We start from the raw sequence: 23,204 nt of genomic DNA, 5'->3' as shown, positions 1-23,204 counted from the left end.
ATATTTCTTTACTCAGTGTGTGGCTGGTCTGTGGAACTCCTTGCCACAGGATGTGGTGATGGCATCTGACCTGGATGCCTTTAAAAGGGGATTGGACAGGTTTCTGGAGGAAAAATCCATTACGGGTTACAAGCCATGATGTGTATGTGCAACCTCCTGATTTTAGAAATGGGCTATGTCAGAATGCCAGATGCAAGGGAGGGCACCAGGATGAGGTCTCTTGTTATTTGGTGTGCTCCCTGGGGCATTTGGTGGGCCGCTGTGAGATACAGGAAGCTGGACTAGATGGGCCTATGGCCTGATCCAGTGTGGGGCTGTTCTTATGCCTTAGCTCAGTTTTCTGGGCCTGAGTGCCATTTTTGCCACCATGTTAAGATTATCTTATATATAAGATTGTCTAAATTTTATCTATAAGATAATTTTGTCTGATTTGCTTTAACTTTTTGCAAACGCTTCTCACAGCACAATTCAGTCCCCCCACCCTGAACATAAAGCATGTTCACGGCTATGAACATGTGCTGGCCTTGCACAGTTGGACCTGCACCCAGACATGATATGTTTGTGTCAGCTGGGCATGCTAGCACGTAGTGGGAGAGGGCAGTGAGAGGGAGGAATGGAGGCAGGGAGCAGCATTTTTGGGCAGGTGGAGTGCAACCTTGCAGATGAATTGGGCCTGGGAGCAGGTAGGAATGGCCGCGGCAGTGCAGGCTGGATCCTATCCCCTGTCCCTGGCTCGAGCAGCCTTACACAGGCTGCTCAGATTTGTGCCCATGTAATGTGTGCACCGATCTGTGCCTGCATTTCATGGACGCAAATCCGAGCCCCATTGGGCTGGTTGGCATGCAACATGGGTTAAGGGGAATAAAATACCCTTACTCTGAGTTGCGTCCCAGCCTGCACCTACCTTTTATAAGAAATATGAGATTTTCAGAATCTGAGTTCTGTTCCTAGCACTGTACCAAATTCCATGCCTTACTGGTGCAATTTCAACATGTCCACTGCTCTGTTTATAGTTATAGTGAGTGAAGAGAAGGTGTTCTGAGTGCATTATTGCTACTGTCTCCCTGTACATGAACTGATTTGCACACCAGAAGGAGCACTGTGATTGATAGTGTTAGCGGTCCAATTCAGGTTCACCGAATGTGAGCACTGTTCTGCTCTATACTGTATAACTGGCTGCCCTTTACCACCTGTTATCAGCATAGACTGGAGGGTTCAGTCCCCCTACTGTGCTATTGTTGTAATATTTTAGGGCTACCTGATGCCCTAAACTTAGGAGCTTTAATGTGTAGGGGTTAGACCCTCAGATAACTTAAAGGGGGAAGGGGAGGAGAGGAAATTAGGTTAGGGATGAGAAAATTTAAAATGAGGAAAATCTACTGATTTTCCTTTATGGAGGAAAAGTCCATCATAGGTTAGAACCCATGTTGGGCATATGCAACCTCCTGGTTTTAGAAATAGGTTAGCGCTGAGTATGAGATGCAAGGGAGTGGTACAGAACACAGGTATCTGGTTATCTTGTGTGCTCCCTAAGGCATCTGGTGGGCCACTGTAAGCAGCAAGGGTAGGTGGGGGAGAGGCGGGGAGGAGGCAGGAGGGAGGCATTCCTGGGTGGGGGAAGGGTGGGCAGTGGGCGGATAGCAGGAGGCTGGGCTGGAATCCGTCAATTATGCTGGATCCCAACCCCCTTTCCCAGGGAGAATGGAGTGGCTTCAAGGCACTCTACTCTCCTCTGATTTGTGCCACCTTAAGAGGTGACACAAGTCTGAGGAGACCCACAGGGGCCAGTGGCCCTTACACGGAGGTAAGGGGAAATGTTTCCCCTTGCCTCTGGCTGAGCTGCTTATGGCCACTATCCTGCGCTGGATACAGCACAAACCTCTTGGCTTTCCTGTTCCAGCGCAGGATAGGATTACACCCTTAATTCCTTAGTTAAGAGGGACTGTTTGGGCAGTGGTATTTGCCCGAGGTCTTCTGCTATGAAGACAGATGCAAAGAACTCATTTAATTTCTCTGCCATCTCCAAGTCTCCTTTTATCTCCCTCCCTCACCATCTAGCGGGCCAACCGATTCTCTGGCAGGTTTCCTGCTTCTAACATATTTAAAGAAGCATTTATTATTCCCCTTTATATTGCTGGCCATGCATTCCTCCAAGTCTTTCAAGGCCTACCGTATCAACTTCTTACATTTCTCTTGCCACTCACTATTTATGTTCCTTTTTATTCTCCTCATTTGGGCAAGACTTCCGTTTACAGAAGGAAGCTTTCTTGCCCTTTACAGCCTCTCTAACTTGGCTTGTTAGCCATGCTGGCATCCTCCTAGACTTAATCGAACTCTTCCTCCTTTGCAATACGCACTTCTGCTGGGTCTCTATTACTGCTGTTTAAACAGTTTCCTTGCGCTCTGGAGAGATTGGACCTTCTTTACCTTCCCTTTTATCTTCTTCCTAACTAGCCTTCTCATTTGAGGGAAGCCCGCCCTTTGGAAGTCAAGGGTTTTTGTGTCAGATTTGTTTGGCGCTCTTCCTCTGACTTGCACAGCGAAACCCCAATTTCCTTTCCCCACCTTTAGGTTTTTAACTGAGGAGACAAGTGGCGTATTGCTTGCTGTCTTTCAGCCTACCTGGCACCTGAGCCACTGAGGGTTTGCGTTCTGCCCTCTGCACTGCCAGGAATCCATGGAATTCCATTTTTATTTTCAGGTCTGCCCCCTTTTAAAATTAATATCTTTCTACGAAGCTAGGTGCTTCATGGATATGCAGCTCCCCCTTTGTCTGTGAGTAGCCCCATATTTAATAATAATAATAATAATAATAATAATAATAATAATAATTAATGATTCCTTTTTCTACTCTCTGTCTTCCCTTCATTTCTTGTTCTAGTTCTCACACCCTGTTCACTTTGTTCATCCTCATGTTGGTCCAGGAGATTGCAGGAGAAGTACGCAGGTACTTTTCACGTTCCAAATGTGAGCAATGAGGTACTTCAGAGGCTGGCAAAATGACTGTAATTTGCATTATTCTAAAATTAGAATTGACTTTTAGAGTCTCTGAGGAGGAGGAAATTTTGTTTAAGTAATTTTTTTTCCTGTGGAATTAAACCATGAGTTTGTGCTGAATGTCATCACGCAAAACGTAGCTACAGCACTGCAAACATAATACTGCAATGCAAATAATATTTAAATCAAAGGATTTTAAAATTGTGTACTCTGTATTAAAGTTTGTGTGTGTAAGGGAGAGGGAAAGTGACTGACTCTTCACCTATGTTAATACAGTGCTATTTGTTGTTTTTTTTCCCCTTCCCTGCAAATACAAAAGCCAAGGGGAAGGAATATTTCATAAAAATCAATGCTATTGTGTCCTCTGGTCTAAGCCGTAAAACAAGAGCAACAGAAACAGTCCCTTTGAACTTGAAATCCCTTTCTAAGCTGCTGATCTAACCTAAGCAAGAGAGGGAGAATTTACTAGTCAGAAACATTTGTTCTCCCCCCCCCTTTTCATTTTCCTTTTTTTAACTCCTTAAGTGGGTTTGATGCTGCACTTCTGCCCATAAATTTTAAAAAAATATTATTGTAATGTAGGTCAGTGAACTGAAGCGCCACTGTACACCATGGAGGATTAAAGTCAGAAAGGCAACCCTCTTCCACTCCCACTAGGTCATATGACAATATAAACAAGAAATGCAAGGAGCCTTCAGCTTTTTCTTGACCTAATCCTTTGTTTATGCAGCACTTAAACTGACTTTTGGGGTCGTCTCTGTCTGGCATTAAAGCCCTTAAGCTTTTTGAAGTTTCCCTGAAGTTAATAAAATTAGTCTGCCCTCACGGCGAGGCCCCTGTCTGCTGCCTCAAAAGAAGAGTATGTATCCGTTGTTGTCTTTGCTGCACTTGGTTTTTTAACTTCACATTTTATAACCAGAAAGAAGAGGAAGGAGAGTATAAGAGAGAGATCCAAAGCCCAAAAGGCTACTCAGCGAATGTGCAAAGTGACTGCTGTGGTAGATGTTCAGAGAACTCAAAGGGGATAAAGGCAGAATCCAGTGATTGGTGCTAAATTGATGCTATAGTAATGAGAGTTGTGTTTCAGTGGGAGCAAATAATCAGCTCTTCAGAAACATTTCAAAAGAAGGAGAAGAATCTGGAATAATATATAGACAGTTCCATGCTAGAAAAAAAAGATACTTTTGATCCAATATTTTTTAAAGTCTAAAAGCTTATGCCTCTTGGTCCCATTGGAAACAATTGGTGACTGTGGAACGGAGGTTGCCAGGCAAACAAAAGTAATTTTCTGTTTCTCCTTGATCAGATGTGATTTTATGATAATGTATACAATTTTATATTAATTCTTGTCTTACGTGCAGGTTGTAGGGCAAAAATAATGACTGCTAATATCTTCTGTATGGCAATATAGATAGGCAAGCTATACTATGGTCATTGGCTATTTATTTTGGTCCTTTTCAGATAATGTTATCGCTTTTGATAGTACAATTTAGTAGATGAGGAGCTGCAATCTGATAATGACTTTTTCAGTCTTATCATACCTTTTAGATGTTTTTATGTAACCTGCTCTAGTAGTGACTATTAATGAAATAAGTGAGGTTAAATCTGTCTCATGAAGGACAGGTCTGTCAATGGTTAGTAGTCAACACTACCTCCAAGTTCAGTACACCTCTAAATACCAGTTGCAGGGGAGCAACAATAGAAGAGAAGTATGCCTTTCCTCTCTCCTTTGGCTGGATCCAGCAGGGCTTTTCTTACATTCTTATTACAGTTTTTAATTAGCACTGGCCACTTTGATGACTTTTATTTGTAAAGCAGCGTAGGAATTGTGCAAAACAAATGAGGGCACAAACCAATTTCCTGTCTCATTCTCTCTCACTCCTGCCGAGCCTTCCCCCTCAGAAGTATGCTTGTGGAACAGCTGCATGCATCGAATGGGTGCATGTTCTCACTGCTTGATATTACATTTATGCTACTTCTATTATTTCTTCATTATTTAATTTACTATTATTATTGTTGTTTGTTTTTAATGAATTATTGAGAATTGTAAAACACCTTGGATACTTCCTACTGGAAATAGTTGTGGTATATAAGATACTACCTGAATTTGGCCCTAATGATAAAAATTATTCAAAGCTACCCATAATGACTTAGAGCCCAATCCTGTGTTCGGCAGCACGGCTTTGTGCTGCTGAGCACTGTCACAAACATGCCATAAGGCACATTTGGGAGCCTCTGTGCGGGGCTCCTGCCTGTGCTAGCCCAGTTCCAGCCTGTGCTGAGCTAGCATGGGGTGGTTGCCCAGCTTCCGTGGCTTGGCGGTCTCCTGGACCGCCGAGCCATAGCACGGTAAGCGGGGGCAGGGATGGGGCAGGGAGTAGGTGTTCTGGGGAGGGGGAGGCCAGCAGGGGGAGGAGAGAGGGCAGGGGGGAGGCATGACGCGCGGAGGGGGTGGGCTGGAGGCGTGCCGGGGGAGGAAGGAAGGCAGGTCCGCAGAGCTCTGCTCCTCAGGCTCCAAGGCGCTTGTGCGGGGTTCGGCGTCCTACACAAGCGCCTTTACCTTACGGTAAAGTTAGTAGCCCCATTGCGGGGCTGCTTACCTTACCCGGGGGAAGGGGAGAAGTTCCCTTCTCCCAAGGTGCCTCCCGCTATAGCCGGGACGCGCAGGATCCGGTGGCAGCCGTTCTCAGTGCCGCTGAGCCTGGGCCCCCGGACAGCTCAGGATTGGGCTGCCAATTGCTAAATTGGACTTTGAAATGGGGATCCATTTCTCAGATCCAAATCCGATACTAGTGGACCACACCATCTCTGTTCTAACTAAAAATATTCTGAAGACATGAATTGTATATTTTTGCCATCCAGATTAGCTACTGACTATGTAATTTAAAAACTTGCAAACTGCTTTATAAAGGCTGCTTATTCACACAAAGATTTTTGCTTGCTTGTTCTGTCTTATTCTTATGGGGAGTTGTGTGGCCCAGAACTTTGATGTTAATTTAATAAAGAATCTAGTGGAAGCTTTTTCTTCAGTACAGCAGTGTTTTCTTATTTTTTTTCTCAAGTCAAGACTCTTGTTATGACACAGAGGTACAGTGACTCCAGGGGTTAGTAGCATCCAAAGATATTCATACCTTGGGGATTAGGCTCACTTGGTTGCACCTTATGCTTTGCCAATGCCCCAGGGAGGGTCGTTTATCTTTCACTTTGCAACAAGCTTGCTGCCTCTTGTACCTGATTGCTTAATTATGAATCCAAACTTGGAATGGTGATTCCCACTGGGTTAATAATCTTCAAATTAAAATTCAATACAGCTGGCTTAAGACATTAAATTTAACAAATCAACATGATTACATTCTCCTTGCAAAGGTGAATTTTAAAAGCTATATTGTCATATTAAGACAGACAGAAGAATCTTCCAAAATGAAGACAGTGGGGAGATGCAAGTTGATAAGATAGATCAATCTTTATTGAGTAATGTTGGGTCACTGGAAACTTCTACTGCATTTACAATGACAGAAGCAAATCCGATCCAATGCATGAAACACTAGAAGCTTGCAGCCATAGCATTGGCTAGTTAGTTTAAATCAATATATGAAATGTAGGCCCCTTTGCTGTTTGGTACTCAGTGCCCCCTGTGTTGTGTTGCTGCAGAATGCTCCATCTGTGCAAGTTGTAAAAGGTCAGCAGCCCTGCACACATCTAAACTGTTTACTTAGCAACCCTGTGCCCATAGGATCCTTGTCCAACAGTCTCCAGCCTTCCTGTGCCTCTCCACCTCTTTCTAACCAATAGTCCAGACCAGTGGTGTAGCTAATGATCGTGTAACCCGGTTCCAAACTCAAAATGATGCCCCGGAAGTGATGTTACAACCGGAAGTAATGTCACACCCAGTCTTTTTAAAAAGTGCAAATTGGAAGAAAACCTGCCTTCTTCCCCCAGAAGCTCACCACCCACTTGCTCTGCCACCTTCCCCCAGCCAGTGGCATTGCTAAGGCATCTATCTGCTACGTGGAGTTAAAAAAGATTTTGTAGTCTCCCCCCACAACAGAATCAAATTTAATTAAGTAAATAAATAAATAAAAAGTGTGTCCCTTATTGGTGTACGTTGGGGTGAAGAAGGACAGTTATTCTCCCCCTGCTAAATATAAGAGGAGCACCACTTGAAAAAGTGCCTATTTTACCCATTTAGTAGGGGTAACTGTATTATGTTACGTAGAAATGAGAGCTGACACATAACACCTTATTGGTTCCATGCTGTATCATAATAACATCTCATTGGCTCTCAGAACAATCAGTCTCATAGGTCAGTTTTAAGTTAGGAAAATCCACTTTTTGTTCCATAAGGCAATTGTGTTTTCATTTTGTGGTCAATTATCCATAACTTTTGATAGAATGCAGATATTCCAGTGGGGTTTGTTTCATTGCATTCTGCATTAAATTACCTTTCTAGTGATATATAACATGATGCTATTATTCATACATACCAATTTTTTTCACAATTTTGGCCACTAGTATCAAGCTCAGCTTGTTGCCCCCTTAAAACTTATTGCCTGGTACACCTGCTACCCCCTACACCCCCTTAGCTATGCCACTGGTCCAGACTGTCCTAGATCTGTGTAGACATTTGCCCCAGTTCTACTTCCTCCCCAATTCCCCCTTTCTTCATCTTCATATCTGCACCAATCCTTGTGTTATCAGATCACAGCTTTTCAGTTCATCTTCTTTTAGTCTGCTGTTTCTTAGCAGGATCCCTAATATTTATTTATTTATTTATTTACTAGATTTTTATTCTGCCTTTCTCCCCAAAGGGCACCGAAGGCAGCTAGCCAATCCTCTTCTCTTCTTGTATGTCTTAGGATTCCCCTGACCCTACATACTTCATGGTTCTTTTCTCTGCAGAATCCCCCTTCTCATTAGTTCTTTTATGTTTCCCTATCCCACTTTCCTCATATATCTTTTTTCCCAGTGCCTCACCTGTTCTGTATCTTTTTTACAGTTGCTTCTAGAGTCCCTTTCTCTTAGCTTCTTTTTTCATAGTCTTCTGCCAGCACTACAAAACATCCTGATCCTTAGTAAGTAGAATGCTCATCAGTGTTCTATGCCATCATGGCCAATCAGCTATCCTGTGCCTTAGACTTCATCATCATAAGTGCAATATACTGTACAGTACTCTTAATTTTTTAAATCAAAAACTTGAAATGGAATATATATTTGTGTTTTGTTTTTGTAGCTCTGTGATGATTACAGTGTTATTGGTCGTTCACTGTTTAAAAAAGAGACCAACATCCAAATTTTTGTGGGACTGAAGGTCAAGCTGTCTACAGGAGAGGAAGGTACAATAGAAGGTGGCTTTGGACAGAGTGGAAAATTTAAAATCCGCATTCCAGGTAAGTGTTTAACTTGGCTGCTTGCATAAATTCCAGAGAATTTTATTTAATGCTGTCATTAATCTTAATTTTCACACTAAGAGTCAGTTGCAATATCCATTGAGATGTCTGTGAAATTGGCTCATTGTGAGAGATGATTATTAGGGGAAACTGAAAAGGGGCAGCTTTTGTGAATATTTTCACCCCTTTTGTAAAGCACCCCCATTTTGTAATTTTTTTAAAGATGTTTGTTGCCATGCTCCTCCTTCCCTAACCCCCATAGTCAGCCCAATCTTAACCTGCGCTGGTGCAACCGGCTTGTTTGGCCCACACTGTATCCAGTGCAGGTAAGGAGCGGACTGGAGGTCTCCTCAGGAAAGGGATATTTTACCCAGAGTAAGCCTGCCAGCTAATTTGCTGGTGCAAGTTCAAACAGCCCCGTGTAGGGCATTCAGGCCAGGAAGGGAGGATAGGGTATGGCAGTGGCCTGCTCTTCTGATCCCGCTTTATCTGTCCCTGGTCTGCCCTCCCTGTCACAACTATCACCCAGGGAGTCAGGGGCAAATTAGGGAATTCTAATCCTGGCAGGATGCAACCCACACCCTCTCTTACTGGCCTAGTCCACCTAACCCTTGGGTATAATGTGGTCCTCTTGTAGCAGCACAAGCACCTAGGTTCTTTAGAAAATAATACATTCCCTTGGTCAATAAAATGGATTGCACTTAATCTTCAAAATAAAAGTACTTTATTTACAAGAAAGAAATTAGTTCTTAGGGGAGACTTTGTTGCTCCATTAACATTAGTATCATTCATTTACAGCAGCCTAGAAAAAAGAGTATTAGCTAGCTTATCAAACAGGATAGTAAGGTTACTAATTTATCCACATTGCAGGACAGTCAGTAGCATAATCTCCATAAAGCTGCCTTCTACCATGCTCAAGCATAAGGAGTGCTAGCCCTAGCTTCCCTCCCTTCTGTGAACCCACACCCAGCTTTTATACTCCAAATTTCAAATTAAACACAGCTGACTAGTCTCATGTCTTCTATTTAGCAACCAACTCAAAATATTTCTTAAAGGCAAAAGCCATTTGCCCAATCCCGTGACACTCCCCACTGAGAAACCCCCCTCCCTGCCTCCATTACACCCTCCCCCACCCTTGCACCACTTGGCACAACACTCACCTCTGCCGGGAGCCAGGATACAGTGTCTGCAGGTCAACTCAGACCTTCCTGCTGGCACTGCTTACACACAAGTCATCAAAGGCTACTGGTGGCATTGTGGCTGCTGCACCAGCACTGGTGAAGAACAGGATTGCACTGTCGGAGTGAGAGCAATAACTCTGAATTGATTTTGTGACACTACAGAGCCCAATCAGATTAACTATGTGATGTTGTGGCATTGTCATACTCAGTGTGTGACCCTGGTTTGGCTTGGGATATTATAAAAAGGCTTTTTCCATTTCTCACTCTACCCCTGTGTTTCTGGTTGTAAGCAAGCATTTTGGTACAGTTCTAATTATGATTATTTATTGAGAATGTTTAGCACTTTATTAGAAAAATAAAAACAAAAAACAGATCCTCTTCATAGTCTTGCGGTGTAAGGGCTTTAACTTGCAACAGAATTTTGCCACAGATTATGAGTATCAGAAGCTTCTTTTCCATTTACCCCGCACATTTTTGTAGTGCAAGGTCTTCCTAACATTTATCAGTAACCACTCCTGTTTGAGATTAATTTCCAATGCTAGTAGTGTTGCACTAAAACACTTGGGTATAATATTGAACTTGCAGGATTTTTATTTTACCAGTCGAGCACATTTATATAATAAACAGAGTAAATATTTATTGTAGGGTCACACAGAAAAAAAAAGAGCAAGCAAGTTCAGAATAACCATGATGGCTCTTCTTGACTCTCAATTTATGTATAAAGTGGAAAGCTAAATTGATGCTATTGGTGTGCTTTGAGGATAGTTACAAAGGTCCATCTTCTTTTCCATATAGTAAAGTACCACTAGTTGGAATTGTGAGTTCTCAGGAAGGACTTTCAGTACCATCTTATAGACAGCTCCCTGGCTTCCAGAATGATAATGAAGGACATGCCCCTCCTTCCTGCTTTTTATACCAAGGGGAAAAGGAGAATGCAGTGAGACCCCCCTGAGGAAAACCATGCAAGTCTATGACTATCCTTTTAATTTATCTGGCCTATTTAGCCTGGATCCAGGCCAGGATAGTTCTTTTAGATTCACCCTCATGCTGACTTTTTAATTAAAATTCCACATTGAAAGGATACCAGAAAACAAGATACCACAATTTAACCTTCTTCAGCATTTCTAGAAGGATGTCTTCAACCAAATTTGGTTACTCTCATTGGCCTTTATTTTGCTAGTTTGGTTTTTGGCAGAGTGCTGTTAAATTTGCCCGTATTCCTTATGTTTTTCTCAGCTTTCACCAGAAATGTGATGAAAGTGTACTGGAAAATAGAAGAAAGCAAATTATTAACACTAATGAAAATTTCTGAAGGAGATTTTTCAATTTGGTAATCATTTCTGTAGTGATATGGTCTGCTTATTTTAAATTAAACAAAACAAAAAATGAACCTCAACCTGAATCTATATGCTTTTGGCTTGGCTGCTTCAAACAGAAGCTGAAAATTAACTTCTGAGTTGGTGAATTGTTTGTTTAGTAATGCAAGTTAGTTAGGCAAACAAAGAAAGGGAATTCCCAGATTCAGGAATTAAGCTTCAGTCTTTGTTTGAGCTAAACAAACCAACTCTGTGTTCTAGACAGTCCCCTGTCTTCTCTTCTTGGTTTCACTAACTGGAATGAGTGACTGCAGTGGGTAAAGTCAGTGTTCCATGTTCAGCATCTGCAAATGTGAAGGCCACCACTAAAATTATGGACATTTTGATGGAGTTAATGTAAATGGTTAAGGAAGTTTGAGGACCATTTCTTAAGTGCCATTTTGGACTTAGCTACCAGTATTACAGTACAGTATAGTTTTATAGTATGTCAATTGTTAAGAGAAAAAGCTTGTATAAATCACAATTTCCCGCTTTAAAATGCATATAGGAGGGCTATCTTTTCCCACTCACATGCATTTTAAGTAGGAATTTGTACATTTATGTGCCAGTGGTATTTGATGTGATTTGTGTATATTTTGTGCAAGTAAGAATGTGAAATCCTGGTAGACATATGAATATATGAGTACTTACTATCAGTTTTGATAATTTACCAGCATATGACTAAAAGCATGTCATGTACCATGAATGCCTTCAGATAGGTTTATTAAAAGCCCTCACTGCTTGTATAAGAGGTAAGCAGGTGGCTCTCTGAATCCCAGCCAATATGCGATAGCTTATTTTGTACAAACATGAGAATCACAATGTTCTAGCTATTCTGAATTGTTGCAGTATACCATGTGTTTAAGATATCATTTGTGAGATTTTATCTGTAGCCTTTTATAATATAATTAACCCAAAGAATTTGCTGCAAAATGTAAGTTCCATTGAACATTTGTAAACTAAGGCACAACATTTATGAAAGATACTGTACTAATATGCTGTTTGAGTAATTTTTCTGTTATAGTCAAAGGAAAGACTAATAGGCTGGTCACGTGATTCTGAGGAGGGATTTTGTGGACACTACTTTTTATTACATTTTTATGGCTGGCTTGGGAAGAAAAAGATAGTAAATCAAAGCTTTTTAATTTATAGCCAGCAGAAAGAATTTTGGGGTGCTTTCCCAGCTGTACTCCACATGGCCATCTTTTTCAATCCTAATCTCTATTACACATTGCCTCAATAGCACAGTGTCCTCTCCATTTCACAGCTAGAAGAACTGAGAGTTGGCCTCCAGTGATATGCTGGCAGCTGATTTGGGGATAAAAACCTGCTCACATGAGTGATCTACTAACATGAACCATGTCACTTGGGAGCTTTGAACTCATGAAATGCCTCTTCTGTGAAAACAAAAATTACAGATTTTTTTCACTGAAGTGACAAGATCCCAATACTAAGTTGCATTACTTGCAATCGTTTGTGTCTCGTATGACCAGCGTTTACCTCATCAGCTGACAACATACTGTCAGAACTGACTGTGTGTGGCATGTCTGTGGCTCATCTAACTTTGGAACCAAGGGTCAGATCTGAAGATCTATCCATAGACTATAATGGTTCACATAATCCCTATGGATTTATTTTTTTAATTGTATATTTTTACCAAAAAAACGTTTAAATAGGTTTAAATTAAATTTAAAAGTTTATTAAAAGGAGAATTCAAATAATAGGCAGTAAGAATCCAAGATAACACCCAGTTTCAGACATTCTGGTTAGAGCAAACTGGGATTTTCTGGGGTTGTTTGCCATAGCAAATGCTGGCTTGTTCTAAACCAGTAGTTCCTACCTTTAGGAGCCCACAGACCACTGAAACAAACATTGAACCACATGCAACCCCTTCCATCCCCACTAGACAAAAAATACAGTTCAATTTGGTAGCCTATGGCAGAGTGCTTGGCAAGATACTGTAAATGCTAGCTATGGGGGTCCATTCTCTGCCCTCTCTGGAGGTCCATGGGGGAACATGTTGCTGAGTGCATGTTCCTCCACTACCAGAAAGGGTGGAGAATGGACCCTCTTGCAGTTAGCTCTTCAGCAAGCATTGGGCCATCAGAGAGGGCAGAGAACGAACTGTCTACAGCCACAGCTGACACTTCAGTGGTCCATAACGGAGTGCTCATTTGGCGAGACACTGGAAGTGATCAAAGGTGATCATCTTTTTTTTCTTGAGACCTCACGGACTATTTCTCAGGGTCTCATGGACCACCTGTGGTTCCCCGGACCACAGGTTGGGAACCACTGTTCTAAACAGTAATAGAAAAGTACAAAGTAGAAAACTTTCTCCCTTTGCATGCAAAGGGGAATGTGCAAACCTGAGGCTTGGAGCTGTTAACCATGGTTCTGTGTAATGTCTGAACTGGGTCATGGAGGGGCATCTTGCTTCCAGGGAAATTATGAATGGCACTACAAACAGGGTTGGGCTGGTCAAGTCCTTTGTGTTTCAATATAATGTATAGAACTGTAGTATAAGACTAATGGCCCAATCATGGCAGGCCTTACACTGCCAGAACTAGTATTCATCTGTATAAGGTCCTTTGCAGCAATTGCAAAATGTGATTCGTTTGTACAGTGCAACCTGGTAACTGCCATAAGTGGCCACCCAACAAGCCCTGGTGCAGGCAAGTTGTAAGCGCAGGGAGCTGGTGGGTGGAACAGGATGAGGATGGGGAGGAGACCAGGTAGGGAGTGAATTAAGGCCAGGAAGGAGGAGGTATCAGTGGCGCAACTGATGTCTCCCTTCCCAGCCTCAATCCACCTTCCTGGGTCCATGTGCCAGCTGTATAGCTGGCAAACGTGCAATTAGACCCAGTGTGGCAGTGAGTGCTTATCCCAAGGGAGGAGGACAAAAGTTCCCTCACCTTGAGGAAGCCTTTGTGGCTTGAAACTCCCCTGAAGCATGCAGAGCATGGCCTGCTGGCGTGGCTGTAAGGAGGCATAATTGGGCTGTAAGACCCCAATCCTATTAGGGCCTTATACTGCCAGAACTAGTGTTCTAGCAGCGCACGGCCTTTTATGGTGGCACAGATGGCCAGGGTGCTGTTGCACGCTTCTGGGCTGCTGCCTCAAATAGGGCAGCTCTCTCAGCCTCTGCCAGTCCTGGGAATTTGACACTGTATGTATGTTGTGGGCTGGCCGGGGGGGGGGGGGCAGGGGAAGTTTTGGGGTGGTAAGGGATTGGGAGGGAGTGGTGCAGATCCTGGCAGCTGTGATTTGTGCCAGGATAATATCTTCTCATTCCCAGTCTGCCTGACCCCTTTTCTCTCCTCAGATGTATGCCAGCAAAATGGCTGATGTAAGTCCAAGGAACCCATAAGCTATCTTATTTTTCACTTACCTCTTGCTGGTTGTTCATTCGCATACTCTCCCCAGCATTGGACAGCATGTGCTCTGTCACTACAGCTGTATCAACACTGTGGGGGATAGGATTGGGCAGTAAGGCTGCAATCCTATACACACTTGCCTGAGAGTAAGTTCCATAGTACTCAATGGAACTTCTTTCTGAACAAGCATACATACATAGGATTGGCTTTAAGGCTTTGTCCTGATATCATCTCAGTGAGTGTAGTATAAACCAGGAAAAGTGGGGTAGGTGGGTGAGGAAGTTATTTCTATTATAATACAGTGCTACCTATTTCTGTAAATTTAGTAATGTGTAGTCAGTGTGGAGAGCTGTACCTTACAGTTTCCATTTAACTTGTAATTGTTGGTTGTAAACTGTTTGTGCATGCACCTTAACTTGCAAGAAACTGTGTGATTGTTTCCGCATGAACCCAGTTTTTTGTCACTTTGGTATACCTCTGTCTTTAGTACAAAATCGAAGAGACAATCCATTTCTCAGGTGTCTATATTTCATCTTCGTGGTGTCTGGTGTTGCACAGCATAAAATATATGTTTCTGGTCTCTATTCACTATATTTTTGTGGTATGGATCATGTTGGATTTTAAAAAGACAGAATATTGTGCCAAGGGTTGCCCCTTCCCCATCTCTGGAGCAAACTCAGGCTTTGCTACCCATTATACAAGAGCAGTGGCCTAAAGAAGACAGTCTTGTAGAATCAAAACAGCATGCTCTGTGGGAAAATAGAAGCAAGATTAGGAAATTACTAGATATTTCTGTTTCTTTAAGAGCCACCAACATTTCAGTGTGGGGAAGGGTAGTGAATATGACGCTGTTTAAGTCAAATTTAGTTCACATTCCATTGTTAGGTCAGTGTTGCTTTTTTAATACGTCTGTATCCTGTTTGTGGTTTTTTGTTTTTTTTAAATTAAGTTTAGCTGGTTGCTTTCTTCTCTTCTGTTCCTGTCCCTATTCACTATATACTTTATATCTCTTGTCTTTTCTCATAAAAGTTCCTTTTATATAGGCTTATTCGTATAACCTTCTAAAAATTATTCAGTTAATTTCTTGAAGATTCTTTGAACATGCAAGCATGCAAACTTCTCCCTCTATTCATGAATACAGTTGAAGTTCTGTATTGTTGAGGAGCTAATTCAAGCCAAGAGACTTAATATTTTAGGTTTGAAAAAAATGAATGGTTGAAGTTTCATGCTGAAACTCTTGCAGTGCATGCTGTGTGTGTCAATAAATTGCACAGAGAGCGAACTGGTCTCATTCTGTAGATATTATTGTAATGGATTCTTGGTTGTGTGTTAATGGTAGGGCTAGGTTTTCCAGTTTGTTTCCAGTGAAAGTGTAGAATTTGGCATCCTAGAACTATTAACTGCTATTTAAAAAATAAAAGCAAGATTCTCACCTACGTAATTGAAGAGAGAAACTCGGTAGTGCCGATTATGGCCAGTGTCTTGGTAGTGTGTGGGTAGTGTCTGGTGGAAGCTGTTAAGGGAAGCTGTTGAGTAGGATTTGGTTATAATGATACCTTTTTGGTACCCTGCCCATCACATTCCCTGCTGTGCTCCTACTTTTCCAGGCTGTATGCAGTTGCGTCACAGAACAGCAAAAGAAAAGAGCTAAAGGGAACTGACTTATTATAGAAGAAGAGAAGGGCATACATGTAGTTAAAGTGCATGAAGTATACAGTATGATTAAACAACAGATATATCAGTACATTATGTAGGATTATGCAAATAAGTGTAACTTGCAGCACAAGCCTATGAACATTCATTTGGTTGCAAGTCCCACTGAGGTGTACCTAGAATGAAACATCATTTCATAGGAGAAGTTTAGTCTGCAAAGTCACACCTGCAAAATGCTTTTCCCCACACTGCTTTGGTAATGTGTGTGTGAAGGAACTGTGTGAATGGTGCCAATGACAAAATTCTTTCCCATACAAACATCACCCAGCTAGTAGAGCGGGCTGTGTTTGTATGACTTGGCATTGTGTTACTGGCCCTGCCTGCATAGCTCCTTCTTGCACATTAGCAAGAGTTGCATGAAAAGAAGTCTCTGGGAAGATACTACAAAGCTCTGCCAATAAGTATGAATTGTCTTTAAGTGTAGTTGAAAAACTGATGGCCTGGTCAATTCTGCTTCATTTCTGTTACTATATCAATTACTATGCAGTACTTATCACTTCAGAATAACAGCATGCTACTTTGCTTGGATTCAATTTGATATTATTGCATTACATTTATTTAAAGTCGACATTTTCTTTTCTCTTTTTGGTTTGGATACACTAGACTAGATAATTCGTAGCCTTTCAGACTTTCTCTCATTGTCCTGACTTGGACTTAATCAGGTAGCTGTTAAGGGAAGATTTGTTCTTCCTGTTGCTCTGTGGTGCTTTTGCCTGCAGGTTTTTGTTTCTTCTCTTTCTGAGCTGAATAAGGAGAGATTGCTAGACATGAATGTTGTTTAAAAGCAGCAGCATTTTTCAATTCGGAGAAGCCGTGCATATCCAACATATTCATAACCATTCACTGAACTTCTGTATTAGCTTGATTTTAAATGTAAAACAGAATGCTTTTAATGGAAAGGGACAAATGAGCCAAGTGGAAATATCAACTCTTTTTTCTCCTTCAGTATTCATTTCAGCAATCTAGGGCTGTAATTTCCCATTTTCAAACTTACTTGCAAGCATGGCTGTTCTTCATGGTGAATTTTCTTTGATTTTTCATTACTACATTCTGCTTGCACTTTTATTTACCCTCAACAGTGTATAGTGTTGTTGGCTTATGATATCTTTAAAACGTTCAGTTTTTCTTTCTCCAACCCAGAAGAAAACATTACCATATACTGTATCTCAGGGAGAATAAAATGCCTTTGTTTACTTGCGAAAGATTAAATTTAATGTGGATATTAAACATCTCTTTGTTGTATTGTATTGGCAACCTTCAGTCTCGCATATTTTTGTAAAATAAACTTTAGATACAAAAAAAATATGTCCCTAGTTATTTTTAGTAAAACATTATAAACTTATTGGTACTGACTGTCATTGGCAAATCAGGTATTGAGATTCATCTACAGAATTTTCTTCACTAACTGCTAACTTCACAAAGTTTTGAATTTTTATTTAAAGTTGCATCTGCCATCATTCTGTTACATTCTGGCTTGTTGCCGAAGCACAATGCCAACTACTCAGCAGCAAACAGGAAATCCATTTTTCAGAAATATAGTGTTCAAGTGGCATTTGCAGTATCTTTCTTTTTAATGAAAGAGTCTCACCATAAGTTTTATTTCCTGAGGCTCATGAAAAAGTTTCCTAGTTTGTAAAGATGAGTGATATAATGAAGCCTAAAGGTTTGGTCTCCACATCAAACATGATTACTAAACTTAGGGTGCAATCCTAACCCCTTATGTGAGTGCTTTCGAGCACTGGCATAGTGGTGCCAATGGGACGTGTGCTGCACCCTGCAGTTGGGTGTCACTCATGGAGGCCTCCTCAAAGTAAGGGAATGTTTGTTCCCTTACCTCAGAGCTGCATTGCCCTTATGTCAGTGCTGGAAAGCACTGACATAAGGGGTTAGGATTGCGCCCTTAATCATCTTTTTTTCTTCATGATCTTTGCTGGAAAAAATATGTCTTCTGTTTTCTTGGACAACTATCCAATGAACAACTTCATTGGTGAACAACTTTCACCAATGAAGATAGAGAAATTGGTATGTATGTAACATATCCTGTCAAGCATCTTTATCTGAGTCCCGTATCCCTTTTCATTTTTTTCCTCTGTATGTTGCACTTATTTGCTTGGCCCATGTTACATGACTTCTGGATCGGGGTGTTCTGTATTAGAAAAATGGACCATTACAGTTTCTTGTTTTTTCAACTTAAGAATGTTTAATGGAATGTTTAATCTCAAAATGGATCTGGTTATCAAAAGACTGCTACTCAAAACAGATTCAGCAACACTTGCTATCTAGATAGACAGATATAGGGGAAGGCAAGCACTGACCTTTTGAATGCATGTGCATTCATTTATATGCAGCACAGTAGAGTCAAGCTGTATCCTGTAGAAACTTGACTTTATTGATATTGAGGGGATGGGGGAGGGATAATATGTTGGTGCTATAGGGGAGGTTGATAGGGGAGATATAAGGTTGAAAGGGAAGAAGAGGCATGTCCCAATCTAGGGACATTTAGATGAATGAGACTTTACTTGATTTTTCAGTGAATTGTTTGTTCTGTTGTGAAATCAATAATCATGGAGATAAGATTTTTATATTCATTATTTAATTAAGTAGTGAGTTGGGAGGTCAATGTTACTTTGCAGTTTTTAATTGATTCAAGTAGGAATGAGGCAATTTGATAATTCAGAAATGAGTTGACATGTGCAAGTAATTCAATAGAGAATATTTTATCATTCAATATGCCTGCTTTGTATAGGCGATTGTGCTGCTTGCAATTCTTTGCTTTTATTGCATTAGAGCAGGATAATCTTGGTCTTTGAGCCAAACGGTGCTTTTTCTTCATCATATTTTCCCATTTATTAGAAGCAAAACAAGAGCTGGTAGCTGAGGGCCCAATCCAATTAATTTTCCATTGCTAGTGTAGCTATGCCAATAGGGCATGCACTGTATGCAGTAGTGGGAAGGCAGTCTTTGCCTGGCTTCCAAGTGGGTTACTCGATTTATGAAATTTCACAGCAATGTGCACTACTTGTATGTTGTCTTCTCCTATTTTTTTTCTGTCTTTTCTCAGTAGAATCTTACGAGTTAAGCCCCAGGTGCTTGTAGAGACAGCACACATTGTCCCCAGCTGCCATGAATACATTTTTTCCACAGCCAAACTGTTTTATCTTAAAGCAAAGCCCTCATGAACATATGCAAGATAATGGAGCAGGCTCATTAATAAGGCAAAATTTTTGTGAAGAAGCTTTATCCATTCAGCAGGTTTCTGCAGGTAACAGCTCAGTGCATTTCTTTCACTGTGCAACATGGTTGAGTTGTTTGCATGAGGATAGCAAGAAAGAGTAGAAGCACTTAAGCCTCTAAAGCTCATCTGAATTCAAATGTGAATGGAACAGTGAAGTCCTCTTGGAATATTGTCCTTTGGAGAGGAAGTGGTGTCTATAATAGTTTGTGCTTGTCATATCTATACTGATACTTGGTAAAAATTGGGTAAAAAAAACTGTCAAAGGACTGGCAAATTAATATTTGTGGGAGCAAAAGTATACTTTTTCATACTGGAGTATTCAGGGGAACTGTCATATAGGCAATTTTCTATATACTGCAAAGCAATTTATTATGTTTGTAGCCTGCCCTTTCTTACCATATAGCAGTCATTTTCAACCACTGTGGCGTGAGTGGTCCAGAGTTGTGCCACAGGAATTTGGGAGAAGGTCATTTATTAGTAGGACCAATGGAGGATGTGAGCCCCCCACTGCAGCATGGTGTGCCCTGTCAATTGTCAGAAACTTGGTGGTGTGCCTCGACAATTTTAGTGCCTTGTCAGTGTGCCATGAGATGAGAAAGTTTGAAAATCGCTACCCTATAGGTAAGTATTCCTGGAAATCTTATTCAAAATGTTCCTTGTTCAGGACCTCCTCAGATCTGATGCTGGAATCCTTTTGGGGGTGGATTAGAATCCTTTCTGATTTAATGCCAACCCGTGTCTGAGCAGTTTGTCAGTATGTTTTGGTTTTCAGGCAGTTCTACTGTGCTTATATAATTGGTGAAGTTTTAGGTGTATGTTGCAGATTATCTGTTACTTTTCATTTGGTAGGTTGATAGGGGTGATTTAGAATGGGGGTAGGAGAAGAGCCTATCTGTGATCAATCTTGGATAGAGTTCTCAAGTCCATCCCCACCAAAGGATTCTAATTGGAGCTGTCTGAGCCAGACTTAATACAATTTAGTTATCGCCAGGCAGAAGGATTTTATTTATGGAATAGGCCCCTCCAGAACTTCCTCCGACCTTTGAGAAGCTGTGAATATGAGAGAGCTGTTTGAGCAGGCATGCCGGGTCGATGTATGCATTTCTTTAATAAGGCAGGGATTGATGTCTCTTGCAGTGCAGGGGTTAGGTAAACAACAGGCCCTTGGTTCAATGCTTTCCATGTTCAGTTGCTTGTTTATATGGATCTCAAAGGTTAGGTTAGCCCTCTTGACATTTCAGGGGAGCTTTCTCAGCCTTCTTAGTTGGGATGTATACCCTCCCAACTCCTAAGACATTGCATCCTTTTTGTTAGGCACAGCATCGTCCAAATGGAGATGCCTGCAACTTTCTTTGCTAGTGAATATAGTAAAGAAAATCAGCGTTTTTATTTAGTGCTTAAAAGTGATGTTCTGCTTGAAAGTTTAAGAGATTTAGTGCTTAAAAGCAGAGTTCTGAAATATATATATAGTGTTCAGGACTGCAACTCAAGAGCCTTTCTGGGTAAAATTTTCCCATGGAGTTATTGTCCAAGATCCAGATATCTATTTGTAAGGTAGGGTTGCGTTGCAGGAGTAGCATTTTCCAAAAATTTGAACAGCAGCATTTTATGAGAAATGAATCAGAATTTGAGTGTTGCATAGAACATGATTGAGTGTGTGATGTGGAGATCAATTTTGGGGTTTATGTTTGAGTGACACAGTTCCCAACGATATACTCATAAATTATTTAGAGTACAGTATCACTGGAGTATGCAAATGTTCTTATAGCCATTAAAAAGTAAAAAAGCAATGACACCATAAAGGCTACCCCCATCATTTAGATAACTTTTTGTTGGTTTGTTTTGCTTAGAGTTCTATGAACTCCCCCTCTTCAATGCTGCAGTACACACTTCTCACAACTGGTTAAAAAGATAAATATGATCACATCCAGTGGCGTCACTCGGGGTGTGTGGGCCACACTGGGTGATGCGCATTGGGGGGGTGACATGCTAAAATCGCAGTGGTTAGAAGTAACCCCATCATATTATATACCTTTGGATGCAGAATTTCGAGTGGAATGCAATCCAAAAAACCAGAGTGAAATATCTCCTTTCTATCAAAAGTTATGGCCCAAAAACCGGAAAACAAAAAAATGCATGGAGCCCTATAGAAAGTGAAAGTGAGCCATATTAAGCGTTTACTCATGAGTAGGCAAACTTGCCTTAGTCTGTCGGAAAGGGCAGGCTGAGAGGAATCCAATGACCCCAGAATGGTCCTGATCCAATGAATGCAGCCCCCAAAAGCATTTGAGAAGGAAGTTCCTCCCTCCAAGCAGATGAATGTATTGAGCCCTATGGAAAGCAAAACTAAGCCTCACGGTCGAGTTTACTCATGAGTAAGCAAACATGCCTTGGAAGATCAGGTGAAGGAGAGTGCAAGGCTACCAGAATGGTCCTGATCCTATGCACCTGGAGCTAAAGAAGTGCTCCAGAAGGCAACCTTCTCCCTCCCCCCCCCACTAAAAAGGATCAAAACAGGCTTCTACTGATAAGGTGAACTTTTTTGAGACTTGCAAAGCCAGGTGGCTCCTGACAGTGATCTGGTTTAAACAGAAGCTCTTAAATTGAACTGGGTACTAGGTAGGGCTGAAAACCTTACTAGTTTTGGAGGGGGTGTGTTATTGTAGGCAGGCTGCAGAGAAAATTCACTTGGTGGAACAGGGCTGGCTTCTGCCTATTTAATTATTTGTTTTACTTTAATTATTTATATTTATTTTAATTTGCCTGATGATGTCACTTCCACTATGACATCACTTCTGGTGGGTCATGGACAGATTGCCATTCTGAAAAGTGGGTCCCAGTGCTAAAAGTTTGAGAACTGCTGCAATAAGGTGTTAGTAAGTTGACACCCTTGGGGGGGTGTGTGTGTGTGACACCACTAGTGACTAAAATCACAGTTTGGAGGAATAATTTCATCATGTTATATATCAATCAATGCGTAATTTCATGCAGCATGTATTCTATCTTTGTTCTATCAAAAGGTACAGCCAAAAAACCAGTGGGAGCAGAGTGATGGTACATCACCACGCCCACCACCTGGGGTGTTGCCCCGCCCACTGCATGGGGGGTGATGCACTGGCATCCTGTACCGGGTGACGTGAACCCTAGTGACGCCACCGATCACATCCATATATTTTCTGAAAAAGAGGCTTCTATGTCAGATGAGAAGAGACTCTCCTGCCACTTAATACTTGCAGGGGAAAAGTTTGGTTCTGGTTAGTGTTAGCACTTTCCATCTTAAGTGCTTATTGCATTTTATAGCTTAACCTTATTTAAGTTTTTTTTCAAACTGTGGGTCGGGACCCACCAAGTGAGTTGCGAACCAATTTCAGGTGGGTCTCCATTCATTTCAATATTTTATTTTTAATATATTAGACTTGATGCTACCATGGTATTTGACTGTATTTGGGGAAAGTGTTACAGACCTGCACCTTTAACAAGTTACTACATATATCCTTTAAACAATGACAGTAAATGGGACTTACTCCTGGGTAAGTGTGGGTAGGATTGCAGCCTAGGATTGTTAAAGATGTTCCTGCTTGATGATGTCACTTCTGGTCATGACATCACTTCCAATGGGTCCTGACAGATTCTCAGTGTTAAAAAGTGGTCCAGGTGCTAATTGTGTGAGAACCACTGCCTTATTTACATAAATATTAATTTCTGTGACTATATAGGGATCCAGAAAGGGATTGCTAGAGATGGCAAATCTTCCTGTCCCAGAGTTTTACTTCGAGAACCCCACTGTAGAGCAGAATGGATATGGGCTTAGTTTTAGTGGATGTCCCCTGGTTCTGGTGTTGTGTGAGAGGGAACATCCCTTTATCCACTCTATCCATCCCCTGCATAATTTTGTATGTTTCAATCATGCCCCCCCCCCAGGCACCTTTTTTCTAGACTGAAGAACCCAAACAAAGAGTCCT

The 23,204-nt window shown here is 41.4% G+C and overlaps 1 protein-coding gene across 1 annotated transcript in view; it reads left to right on the top strand.

The window, feature by feature from the left end:
* EEFSEC (eukaryotic elongation factor, selenocysteine-tRNA specific) overlaps window positions 1-23,204 on the top strand; it is a 213,362-nt gene that overhangs the window by 137,695 nt on the left and 52,463 nt on the right. Inside the window, exon 6 of the mRNA XM_066616269.1 lies at window positions 8,228-8,384. Coding sequence (XP_066472366.1) covers window positions 8,228-8,384 — 157 coding nt within the window. The remainder of the gene's footprint in view (window positions 1-8,227; window positions 8,385-23,204) is intronic.

Source organism: Tiliqua scincoides, chromosome 2 (genome assembly GCF_035046505.1).
Source record: "Tiliqua scincoides isolate rTilSci1 chromosome 2, rTilSci1.hap2, whole genome shotgun sequence".
Lineage (NCBI taxonomy): Eukaryota > Metazoa > Chordata > Lepidosauria > Squamata > Scincidae > Tiliqua > Tiliqua scincoides.
This window is presented reverse-complemented; position numbering and strand designations above follow the sequence as displayed.